The following is a 13,568-nucleotide window of genomic DNA, read 5'->3' on the forward strand; positions in this document are numbered from 1 at the left end:
TAGTGATTTGTGCTTATGGCAATGTTATTACTGGGGACATACAGTACATTGGCCCGTTTTGGACATCAGGCCAAGCCATAGTTTAGCACAATGTCAATGAGCTGCAGTAAGGTTTGAGCTTGTGCACTCCAATTTATCCCTCCAGTGTGGTTGCAAGGGGGAAATCTTCAGCTTAGAATAACTGCTTGTCATGTTGGCCAAATGTGATAAATTGTGGTTGATTAGAGCATTGGAAATATGGATTGCGGGTTATAAGGCTGGTTACAAACCATGGTTACTATTAACCATTGGATGACAAGCTAAGCTGCGGTTAAAATCAGAAGGGAACATTTCTGACCTCCTCACTCCACATCAGAGGAGAAGAGGAGAGCACACACGCCCAAGGCTTGCTGCTACTTCGTCTCATCATGCTCAACTGCTTTAGTATGACACCTGCTTTAATGTGATGTCTGAACTGGACTGGGTGACTGGATATTCTATTTACAGTTGCCAATAATATTGTTTTGACTTACAACCTTAATGGAATAACACAGCGCAGGATGAATTATGCTCTTTGCGGCCCTTTTTAAACGTAATGGCAAAGTCATCCAACACGCACATTCTATACTCACAGACATGCTTTGTTTGCAGTTACAGGGAAAATACATGGTTGTGCCTTTCCTAACATTACTTGAAGTGAATGAAGTATAAGACAAATAAGATGCTAGAAATTCAAACAGGCATAGATTTGCAAAAGCGGGGGGGGGGGAATGATATTTGAACGTTAAATTTGATTCATTTTTCTCTTGATACGTTGTTGGGAAGATATACACTTGAAATAGTACAATTAAGTGCTTAGTAGTATGAGTGAAAATTATGCCCACAAGCATTTAAAGAAATGTTAAGTTTGGTCACATACACTTTTAAGCCAAAGTTTAATTACTTCCACATATGTTCACACATGCACAATGGAATTAGCTTGTCTGAAACTGGGAAAGTAATGAACATAATAATAATAATGACCACCATTAATTTGGCTGTCTTTTCCAATCAAAGCAAGTCATGCAATCTAGATGTATGACACAAATTCCACAAGTATGAGGCAGTGTGATAATTAAATACACTCAAATGAAAAATAAAAGGAACCTTTAAACAATTTTCAGTGACTGTCTATATAGGGACAGCCTGTGTGAATTCTCCATCTGCTGCAGGAAAAACCTGAGTCACTTTTCTGAACTAAAATGTTATTTAATTTTTTTGGGGGGTTGCCCATAGGTCTCTCATGATTTTGCAATCAACTTTAATGAAGACAACCCAGAATGTGCAGGTAATCATTTTGTTACGGCAAAGAGACTGATGTGTCTGATGTAACATATATTTGGCTATAGACCGTGTCATTTTTGTGCCTGTTAATTGTTTGCATTATCTTCTGAGAAATAATAGGACATGCTATGTGAGTCACGGAGACACAGTTATAGTTGTTAGATTCCTTCTAGTGAAAGAGTGGGAGGGGTTAATGTTTTTTTTAAAAAAAAAAATACTAATAATTATATAAGTTGTCTGTCTTGTTCCTCTATTTGATCCTTTTACATGGTCTTGTATGCATTTTGGTATTTTATGCATTCTGACTTGCTGTTCTTTTTATTGATTATAGTTTAGTAATTATTTGTTGTAATTGCTAAGAGTGAATTTCTGTGTAATTATCATTTGCTGGTATTTCATTTTATCATGTCCTAGTATATTATACTGGATTATTGAATATTGCTTTATTTGATATAAGTTGTTAATTTTAAAGTTAGGTTTTTATTTTGACTTTTTTTTGTATGGGATCAGATTGTTCGATGGCCTGTGATCTTTGTTGTATATTCTGGTGTTTCTTCAGCTTGTAAACCGCCTTGTGTATAGCAATATATAAAGGTGGTATGCAAATTAAAAGTGAAATGAAATGAAATGGAAATCCCCTCTTTCCACTATGATTTAATCTTCCTTTTGATCAGCTAGTGCAGGGAATGGCCATATGGCGAATGCACTCTCATTGGCCTTCCACAGGGTCCCTTCCACCTCAGTGAAATTATCCTGGAAAGAAACATTTAATTGGAGCCAGTATTATAGGTTGCAGTGTATGCTTGGGTGCAATGTATGGTGCCCCACAACAACGTCTCTGGTTTACAAATATACCCACTGGTCCAAAGAAGTTGGGGAACCTCTGAACCAGTTAGCTAAGGGGAAATAGCTTGTGGTCTAAAACTCGATTTAAACAGATGAAATGAGGCAGTGTCACATGTAGAAAAGGCTGCAGATTGAAGGCCTGGCACCTTCATGTATAGCTGGTGTCAGGCTTCAGGGAATCGGCTTGCTCCCCCTTGGCCGTAAATGAGCAGATCAAACAAAAGGATATTCTTACCAGTTAGTTTCTTTAATAAACACAGCGAGGGACAAAAGAAAGCATCTATCCAGGATGGTGGTGCTCTCAATTAAGGGTCACTCTCCCCTCCGTCCCTATTAATCTACGTCAGTCCTACGTCTTGTAATCTGAGTTTGTAGCCTCTGTGCTTTCTATTCTAATGCTTTCTGAGCTCTCCATAACTTTGGAGAAGGGGGGATGAATACTATCCAGAGACTGTGAATCTGTTAACTCTCTCCCTTCTTGTGTTTCTTCTCCTAGCTGTTCCCCATCCGGTATTTCCCATCTTCTCCTTTCTGAATTGTGCCCCTTCTCAAACCACTGTTCTAAATCTATCCTGTCCTCCTGCTCCTGGGAAGATTCAGGATCAGGAGGAGGGGGTGGCTCCCACCATTCCACCTCACATCTGGGGAACAACCAGTGTCTGAAAACCCAGAGACCCACTACCAAGGCAGTGTAGTCTTAGGGTGGGGGTCTGTAGTCCTCCAGATTCCCATCAATCCCAGCTAGCATGGTCAGTGGTCAGGGATGATGGTAACTGGAGCCCCATGACATTTGGGGTACCCCAGGTCTCCCCTAGCCCTGGTGCGCAGCAGACAATACTGAACTAAATAGGCCAATGGTCTGACTTGATATAAAACATGGGTGGTGTTTTAAATACGAGTCACCTTGCCATGCTAGCCAGGTTGGATATGAACATTTTAAATTAATTACGCAAATGGTGGATAAATATTTTAATAGGATTCCAGATATGTTTTTTCTGGAATCCAGATATAAGAAATATGGATCTTTAGAAAAGGCACAGTCTGTTGCACTCTGGTTCACTGCAAGTAAACATTTGACTATAAGCAGCAAGAGAGAATGTTATTATCATCTAATCATTCAAATCTACAGAGCTGAAGGTGTGGACATCCTCTGGTGTCCAGATCTTAAGACCTCTATGGTATAGAAAACTAATGCATCCTGCAAAGTGTTTTAATATCATCCAGGGTGGTTAATATCTGCAAAATGCACCGTTTAAATGCTGCTGGCGAGGAGAAAAGCTGGCTCATGAATTATATATTACATAACATCTGAAAGAGGTCAGGTCAGCAGGGGAGAGAGAGATAGGCTTTGAGCAAACCTTTCAGAGCCACAGCTGCGCAGAATAAATTGGCAGGATAGTGGAAGCGAAATGGCGTGAATCACTCAAAATAAACTTTTTGCGGGGAGGAAGAAACAAGGGCTCTCTCTACGGAATCATTGCCCCAAATATATTTTGCTCAATGATTTGTCATGATGTTATCTGCTGTTCTTTCCCCCTTTTTAATGTAAGGGATCCAAGGAGTGGTCGAAGCGTATCAGAACTGCCTGCCTAAGCTCCAGCTCTATGGGCCTACAAACATTGCTCCCATCATTCAGAAGGTGGCTAAATCAGCCTCAGAAGAAAGCAACAGTAAGGAGGCATCGGTGAGAATCATAGCAGACTGGAAAGCTAAACTAGACCTTGGGTGTCAACTGCATCCTCAATAATGCATAACAGATTAATTGCCCATGAACACACTCTGACAACCCGTGTGTACTTTCTATCCTAGGGATGGTAAAGGGATGAGTTTCCCCTACTTTTTCAGTGCACGTTTGGAGGGTTCATTTTAGTTGAGGCACTTGGTCTGGAACCAAGAAGTGATGGGGATGGGGGAAGAGGGAAGCCATTTCCACTTAATTCAGTGAGTATGGAATAGTGTGCTCTTGTGTCTGTTAGTAACCAAACAATTAAACCCCTGTGTTGCAAACAATTATCAGTAATATCCAAGGCAACACGATGGATGACCAAGTACAACAATGCAATATCAATATAAACTCTTTATATAGTCTATACGGAACATTGAACAATATGAGAAACATAAGTCTTATAAGTCTCTGAAACAGATAGGTAGCCGTGTTGGTCTGCCATAGTCAAAATAAAAAAATTCCTTCCAGTAGCACCTTAAAAGACCAACTAAGTTAGTTCTTGGTATGAGCTTTCGTGTGCATGCACACTTAGGTATCTGAAGAAGTGTGCATGCACACGAAAGCTCATACCAAGTCTCTGAAAGTCTTTGTAGACTATGCAAGTCTCTGAAAGAAGCAATGTGTCCGATTCTTATCTGATGAAAACAAGCCATAAAGCTTTGTTTTATAACGTCCAACGCTGCCGAAGTGGTCCGCAAACAGACGTAGTGAACAGTGATTCCGAATATACCCACTGTTTCGTAGAATTCTTCTTCAGCACAGCAGAAGGATACGGAAATGCTTCATAAACTGCAAATGAATTATTGAAACAATAACAGTTTCTTATCTGATGAAAACGGCTTGCGTTGTTGTACTTGGTCATCGTGTTGCCTTGTGTATGTAAGGCAGAAACAGTGCCTTTTCATTATATGAGGCACAATAGTCTTAATAAATATACATGTATTTTCATAGAATCAGATAGATAGCTGTGTTCATACAACCTCTGCAGCCTGTAATGCATCTATGGTCCAGTTCCGTTCATTTGGTCTACAGAGCTCCAGCTAAAGGATGGACAACCTGTTTGTTCAGCATTCATCCCGATTTGCTTGCACAAATATGTTGGAATATGTCTGTCCTTTTTTACTGATCATTTGTTCTGATTTGTTTAAGAGACCGTGCAACAACAATGAGCGTTTGTACTGCATTCATTCTGATTTTCTTGGGGGCTGTTGGCATATCTTCCTGCCGAACTTTCCTTCATCCTACACTTCCCGGGGCATTTCCATGTCACTTTCCTAACTGCAAAAAGCCCATTAAAAAAACAACAACTAGGATAACATAGCAGCATAGCTGTCAACTTACTGATTTGAAAATAAGGGACCAGCAGCCTCAAAAATAAGGGATCAGCAACCAAAATAAGGGATTTTCTGGGCACAGGTATGTTCAACTTTGGCCCCTCCGAGCCAAAGGCAGAAAGCCCAGCCAGCAGCCAAACAAAGCCTCAAGCAGTGGTTCCCACAGCGCAGCAACCCGGCAAAGGGGATGCAGCAAGGAAAACCACTGTCACCTCTCCGCTGGGAAGCGCTGAGCAAAAGCGAGTCCCCAGGCAACGCGGCCGATTTGATCGGCACAAGGCATGCAAGCTCCACCCCCCCCCAGTTGTTCTTAGACTCCTTATTGGGTGAGCAACGCAGCCAAGCTACACAGTTGGAGCCTCCCTCCTCCCTGGCCGGCAGGGAGGGAGGGAGAGGAACTGCTTCCTTTGAAACCCGGGAAATTTAAGGGACATCATCAATAAGGGACAGCAGCGGGACACGGCGCTGGGATAAGGGACTTTCCCGCCAATTAAGGGACGGTTGACGGCTATGCATAGCAGTTTAACATCCTCTTCAGTTGCACAATCCAACTTTTTGGTATGTGCTTCAGCCCCTTCCACAAAGGAGTGATAACCTGGAGGCCACAATCCCCACTGAAACCTTTTCCATTTACATCATTCCTTTTGCTTTCAGTGAAAGTTAGTTATGACTACCTTTAGATGGAACAGGGCTATGGCCTGTAATTTCTACCACCTTTATAATAGTTCATACCACCTTGTTTAGCAACTAGATTGGTCATCCAGGTGACCATCAGTCCATCAGGGAAAATCAGTCACAACTATTCATACCCCTGGCATCTTGCCTTGTTGCAAATCCCCCATTACTATTCAAATTATATGCAGCATATGCTTGTGTACATAAAAGGCATATTTAAATAAAAATAGCATACAGAATGCATTGCAGTAGGATAAATTGCTTGCAAAAACATGTATCTTTGGCAAAACTGCAGATTAAAATGCTGGTGAATTTTCACAAGGACTTAAAGAAAAAAATCACATACTGATAGGAAAATGTGCAAAATTCAAATTAAAACCAGAAAAATAAGAAAAAAAGAGAAACAGAAATTGAGAGATTCACCCATCCCCAGTAGGTGAAAAGCATAGTTTATGTAGAGTTAGTTAAACTCTACATTTTAAAAATTTGAGCTCTTCCACCACTTATTCATAGCATAATAAAAAAAACACATAATTCCCAGGGAGAAGTGCCAGGGAATCTCTGCATCATTGATTTAGGAAGCCAAATAGTTGCTGGAAATGGATTGGAATACTGACTTTCTTTTTCAACCCTTCTATAGCAATATTTCATCTTGCTGATTCTGACGGATGGCGTCATCACAGACATGGCCGATACACGCGAAGCCATTGTCCATGCCTCCCATCTCCCCATGTCGGTCATTATAGTTGGAGTAGGAAATGCTGATTTCAGTGACATGCAGATGCTGGATGGGGACGATGGGATCCTGAGATCGCCCAAGGGAGAGCCTGTTCTTCGCGACATCGTTCAGTTTGTGCCATTCAGAAACTTCAAACATGTAAGATTACTTTCCGCTGTGTTCTCTTTTGAAATGTGTTATTTCTTAGTACAGGGACTGTAAAATTGATGAGCCTCAAACCCTGTTTTGACAACTAAGGATCAAACAGTGCAGGTTTTTAAAAATGCAAATTGTGTCAGTTGGTGGTGGGAAGACTGATAATTAATAGTATTAGAACAGGTGTAGAGGGGGAATCTAATCCTTTCTTTCTCTGCTGCAGTCGAGGAAAATCCCTCTTCCTATGCTAGTATTTGCTTGGGGCGAGGAGAGGAATCCTCCATTGGGAAGTACTGTATTTTTCGCTCTATAACACGCACCTGACCATAACACGCACATCGTTTTTAGAGGAGGAAAACAAGGGAAAAAATATTCTGAATGAAACAGTGGACGTATCATTTTTGTGCTTCATGCTGTGGCCACAGACATGTGATCTGATGGTGAATTTTGGCTGACCCAATGCAAAGATCCTGAGGATCCATGTGGATCCATGCTCTGTAACCACGTTTTTGCACCATTGCAGCCCCAGGCAACAGTGGGTGCGTGATTTTTTTTGGGGGGGGGACAGGCTGTAGCCATGGACATGCTATGTGCTCTGATGGTGAATTTTGGCTGACCCAATGCAAAGATCCTGAGGATCCATGTGGATCCATGCTTTGTAACCACGTTTTTGCACCATTGCAGCCCCAGGCAACAATGGGTGTGTGATTTGGGGGGGGGCAGGCTGTAGCTATGGACATGCTGTGTGCTCTGATGGTGAATTTGGGGTGACCCAATGCAAAGATCCTGAGGATCCATGTGGATCCATGCTTTGTAACCACATTTTAAGTGGGGAGGGAAGGAAAAACACAGAAGGCTAAGAATGCAGGAGAGGGCTATAACGTGAGGAAAGGAAGGCAAAAGTTTCCCCCCACCCACCCACACAAGCCAGCCAGCGTGCTCTCTCTCTCTCTCTCTCTCTCTCTCTCTCTCTCTCTCTCTCTCTCTCTCTCTCTCACTCTCTCTCTCTCCCTCTCCCTCCCACCAGCATGACAGAAGAAAGCATTTTAACTGCATTAAGAACTATTTAGCAGCGAAACCTAAGCTTTGCCATCCCTTAAGAGGTACACAACACTGTAATCTTCCAGATCGCATGAATTTACAGGCAAAACACTGTTTAAGGATTTCATCCTTTTAAATGGAAGAAAGCATATTTGAATGCTGTGTGTCTCCAAAAACAAAAAGCAGGAAGTCAAATCAGAATTTTAAGCCGAACCTGTAATCTCTCTTCCCTTCACAAACATTGTTCCCTCCGGAGCAGGGAGAGGATAGAAGGAAGGACGCTCCTTTCCTTTCCTCTCTTCTTGCCTGGAGGGGAGGGGCTTTCCCTGCTCTTTGTTCCGTTTGAGCAAACACAGTAACGAAACAGAGAGGGTGGGCAGTAAGACCCTGAGGCAGAATGCAGGAAAGCAACAGCTTCCTCTCTCACGGAGCTCCCTTCTCCCTGAAGCGCGGTTTGATTTTTGCCTCATTTTTCGGCTCCAGGGACCACACATTCGCTGCATAACACGCACAGACATTTCCCCTTCCTTTTTAGGAGAAAAAATCTGCGTGTTATAGAGCGAAAAATACGGTATCCCCCAATGTCTTTTAGAACACTGCCTGACCTGAAATTATATTATGAAGCCTCGTGTATTTGTTGGATTTGGGAATGGATAAAATTTAAAAATACAGATTTATTAGATTTGGAAGGTCATGATTTTACAATCCTCCATTGGGAGGTATCCCCCCAATGTCTTTTAGAAAATAATCATATGGGTATTTGTGAGCGGAGCCAGTAGTAAAATTTGGGGCAGAGAGTCTAATAATATGGGAACTAATTGCAAGGCTCTGTCTGCCCATCTTTGAGAGGCTAAGGAGTAAACCCTACACAAATCCAGAGCGGAGTCCCTAAGATGGTTAGATGGCATCTTGTACACCTCCTTCCGGTAACTCCTGCAGCCAAACTGGAGCCAAATGTATTGCTCTGTTTTCCTTTGGACCACATCAGCAAGGCTGAGAGTGAGGTCTTATCATCTGGGCAGCCCAGGACCTCCATACACACTGCCCAGAGAGGTCACTTAGGTGCTGCCAAGACAGCAAAAACAATGCAGGAGGCAGCAGCTGCATGTTACAGTGGTGCCTCGCAAGACGAAAAGAATCTGTTCTGTGATTCTCTTCGTCTAGCGGTTTTTTCGTCTTGCGAAGCAAGCCCATTGAAGGATTAGCGGATTAGCGCTATTAGCGGCTTTTAGCGGCTTATCTGCTGATCGGATCAGCTGATAAGTGGCTTAGCGGCTTAGAAAAAGGGGGGGAAGGGAAAAAAACCAGCAGGAACTCGTAAGACATTGTCGTCTTGCGAAGCAAGCCCATAGGAAATTCGTTTTGCGAAGCACCTCCAAAACGGAAAACTCTTTCGTCTAGCGAGTTTTCTGTCTTGCGAGGCACCACTGTACCTGTCTCTGCAGCCACAGCAGGAGCTGTGATTCTCCAGCAGTTTGACTCCGCCCCTGGAGGTGCACTCCATTGTCTCTACTTACTTGTGAAACTGTCACAAGCCCATAAAACTAGTGCATATCTTTCCAACTTTCTACCAACAGTGCAATCCTATGCATATTGAATTGGAACTAAGTAGACACCATCAAGATCAGTGGACTTAGGAATAAGTCCCACTTAACTCAATGGTACTTACTTCTAAGTAGACAAGGATTGTGGTGCTAGCAATGCAGGAAAATAGCCCTGCTGTACCAATCAGAAGTGCTCAGATATCCTGACTACGGCAAGTTTTGAGCTAGGAAAACCTGGTTTCCTTTCTGCCTTGGATGTTTTTTAAAGGGACACAACCTGGAGGATGCTCTGAGGTATCAAGCCATTTCTAAGATTTAATAATTAACAGACCCACTCACCATTGATTGCCGAGTTCTCTAGCCAAGTAATATATACAAAAAAGCATATACTAGGGTAAAGTGTACATGAAGCCACATATATAAATGGAAATAACGTGGAAATATGCATAATATTGGTGAACATTGCTTGCAAAAAAATGTGTGTATTGGACAAAATTGTATGCAAAATATTTGTTATTAAGAGAATTGTGCACTAAAATACTAATGAATTTTTATGAAGACTTTTTTTTTAAAAAAAAAAAGCTGATGTGGAAAGGCAGAGAACTAAACGTGTTATTAGAAACAAGTTCGCCCACACCTACATCTGCAGTAGTTTCTTTGTCAAGTTTCAGTTTAAAGTTCGTATTTATTAGACAAGTATATTAGACATTAACAACCCTACTAGGCCACCTATGAAACAACAGCTTTAACAAGCTATATCTTGGAAATTCTCATATATTACTGTCCTGCTCCTGTCACCGGATGCAGTTTTCCTTGGTAAAAAGAATTGAAATGAGACTGATTTATGAATTGGTACTACTATATCTGTTTTCAGTTTATTGAAAATATGCTTCCGGGCAAAACCAGTTTCACCTTACTTGGACAGAGTTTAAATTATCCCCAGCTGAATGGCTGAAATTGCAAGTGCCAATCTGATTGGACTAAAACTGCAATATTCCTGCTAACGGAATTACTTAAGTGTGGTGTGATCAAGTGATTTTAGGCTAAGATGCAGTGATGTACGAAAACAGCATCCTAATCGTAAGAGTGAACCCACCTTCCTGACCCCTGGTGCCTTTCAGATATTGTTGCATTTCATTTCCCATCAGTCCCAGCCAACTGTCATGGATGAATGGAGTTTTATAGTCAAGCAGTATCTGAAGGCAAAGGGACGCGGGTGGCGCTGTGGGTTAAACCACAGAGCCTAGGGCTTGCCGACCAGAAGGTCGGCGGTTCGAATCCCCGCAACGGGGTGAGCTCCCATTGCTCGGTCCCTGCTCCTGCCAACCTAGCAATTCAAAAGCACGTCAAAGTGCAAGTAGATAAATAGGTACTGCTCCGGCGGGAAGGCAAACGGCGTTTCCGTGCACTGCTCTGGTTCGCTAGAAACGGCTTAGTCATGCTGGCCACATGACCCGGAAGCTGTACACCGGCTCCCTCGGCCAGTAAAGCGAGATGAGCGCCGCAACCCCAGAGTCAGCCACGACTGGACCTAACAGTCAGGGGTCCCTTTACCTTTATCTTTTTAGTATCTGAAGGCAGGAGAGCCGTTCAGTGGTTTTAGAACTCTGCTTGTGAAGTGGACATCTACGAGTCTCCACCTCAGTATCTGTGCACTGAAATTAGCTGCTCCAAATAGGTCAAGGATGGCCATTACAATGAGCTTTTAATCTAGCAGAACAAGACAGATGCTTGAAAGCTCCTTCAAGGCTCCCATCATCCTACAGAACTGCACAGGAGCGAGACAGTGAGCGAGTGAGAGGAGTCGTGCCCCTCATTAAGCTCCAGCTTGAGAAGATAAATGCCATTATCGTCTTGCTAGGTTGTAGCTGGGGATTCAGCCGTAGAAAAGGTATTGCCAGATAGCGCTGCCCTGGCAGGCAGGGTCCTCTGTCACGCAGCTCTGAAGTTTGCCACGTTGGCATTGAGCAACTCTCATCCCAGAAAGAAAGTAACCGTTGTCACCATGAAGAATTCACCTTTTAAAGACTGCTAGATTTCTAGGCTATACTGTTAATCCCATTGACTCAAAAGGAGGTTCAAGCAGGATTTATTTCTGCATTTCTTTCGAACCAAAGTGTGTGTTTGCATATGTATGAATGAAATAAAAACGCAGATCTAACGTTCATTGTGCACAGTTGTTTCATTTTGTATTGTATTTTCAACTTTAAATTTGAATACTTTAAAAATAAGTAAATCGAGGGGCGGCAACCTTACACCCACTCACCTGGGAGTATGTCCCAATGAACTCAGTGGGGGCTTACTTCTGAGTAGGCCCACCTAGGCTTGTACATGTGTTACTCTTGCTTATTAAGCATACTATGAATTTTATGTGTGTTTTCCATCATATGTGTTTATACTATTAGCAGGACTTCCAGAGTTTATGCAAAAATCCAGGATCTACAGTAGATTTCGGCGTCTTAGGCGACTGGGCGTATTAGACGACCCCCAAAATTGACAGTAAACTAAAAGGCAAACATTTTTTAATATAAGAAAAAGCTTACTGTGACAATGCAAACTTAATGACTCGAAATTTGGATAACGCATAGAAATTGTTACAGAAACCAAAGCAGCAGCTAAGACTAACTTAAAGCATAAATACTGAACACTCCATAGGCATGTAGCCTTCTAGAACAATAAACCACAACAAATACATTAAACCGAATGCTATATATTTCAGAAATGTTACCAAATGCATGCATATAGGTAACAGAACAATAACAGATAAGGGTAGACTACAGGAAGTATTTGATGTTTCTCCTGCTAGCAGAAATGCAGTTCCTTTTGCACGTTAATCAAAAATATAAGCAGGTGGAGTGTACTGCAAAATAGAAGCATGGTGGGAAATCATTTAATGCTCAAAGGACCCAAAGACTTCAATAGAACTATAAGGCCTTTGCATGCCATAGTGATGATTGGGACAATAATACCCAAAGTTCCTCAGTCTCCACAAACAGCTGACCAGATGGATGCCAAATGACTTGTGTGCTTTACCCCATCTTAGTGTGATTAGACAAAGCAAATGACAACATAGCCTTACCTACATCAGAGGCCTTGATGTTGTTGTAGACAAGATAGCCCCATATGCATGGGGGGGGGACTGGGCAGCCTTGTTAAAGCCTTGTATTTGCAGCATTAATCATATGCTCACAGGTGTTTGGCTAGACTGAAGTGGAATAACCTGCATCTTAAAGGCCAGCATAGTTGTGCTGATCACAACCCTGTTGGTTATGGGGTTATGTGTGTGGAACAGCCACGTTTTAGGTAGAAGTGTGTTAACAACTGTTATTTTCTGCCATTTCCTGCAGGCATCTCCAGCTGCGTTAGCAAAAAGTGTTTTGGCTGAAGTTCCAAACCAAGTGGTGGACTATTACAATGGGAAAGCGATTAAACCAAAATGTATGTCAGAGTATGAGTCTTCCAGGACAGTAGCTCCATGACCTTCCCTGGACACTTTTACAGAGTTCAGATATGCTACTACTTACAGTTACTGTACTTAAATGAAAATAGCACGTTTTGGTGATTTTTAACTCAAATAATTTTTTTTGCATGTGTAGCCTAAAGGCTTGCCGGTAAAGGTTAAAGCAATTGTATTGTTGAAGACTTTTTATGAAAACAAAAACAAAAACAAAATTATAACTCTTTACATTACAGCATGTCGCCTTGAAATGAAAAAAAAAAGTTATCTGTATCTGTTTTTTATACAGGTTTGTTGAAATTTTGCTAAATTTCTTATTATCTTTACACTGTAAAGCATTTTGAAACATTTATTGGAAGTTGATAGCCAAAACGTCTTTGGGTTTATCTGCTATGAAATGAAAAGGTTTTGGTTTTTTTTTCAAAATGGCAGATGCATGGACTGTATTTTGCATGTTCCAAAATAAAAACAACACAGTTTTGCAGTTGTTGTGTTTATTTATTTCTTGCCACAAAGCTGCCTGCTGAAAAATTCTCATCGACTCTTCCATTCTTCAAATAATAACAATAAATTTTTAAAAAATCACACCAGAACATTCCAGGAGATTTACTTCCAAGCATGAGTCTAAGATGTCTGTAACAAACATGAGAACAGCTTGTAAAAGATGTGCTCAAAAATAGCCAATATTTTGAAAGTTTGGGGACTGTGTAGAAAGTCCCAGATATGCACATACAGTGGTGCCTCGCAAGACGAAATTAATCCGTTCCGC

The 13,568-nt window shown here is 41.7% G+C and overlaps 1 protein-coding gene across 5 annotated transcripts in view; it reads left to right on the forward strand.

Moving 5' to 3' along the window:
• The window catches only part of CPNE4 (copine 4), a 265,049-nt gene extending 251,766 nt beyond the window's left edge, over window positions 1-13,283 (forward strand). For all 5 annotated transcript variants that reach the window (XM_081164654.1, XM_081164651.1, XM_081164655.1 and 2 more), the window contains 4 exons: window positions 1,255-1,306; window positions 3,699-3,832; window positions 6,524-6,760; window positions 12,690-13,283. In XM_081164654.1, coding sequence (XP_081020780.1) covers window positions 1,255-1,306; window positions 3,699-3,832; window positions 6,524-6,760; window positions 12,690-12,821 — 555 coding nt within the window. In that variant the 3' untranslated portion in view covers window positions 12,822-13,283. The remainder of the gene's footprint in view (window positions 1-1,254; window positions 1,307-3,698; window positions 3,833-6,523; window positions 6,761-12,689) is intronic.
• The last annotated feature ends 285 nt before the right edge of the window (window positions 13,284-13,568 follow it).

Source organism: Podarcis bocagei (assembly GCF_964188305.1).
Source record: "Podarcis bocagei genome assembly, chromosome: 12".
Lineage (NCBI taxonomy): Eukaryota > Metazoa > Chordata > Lepidosauria > Squamata > Lacertidae > Podarcis > Podarcis bocagei.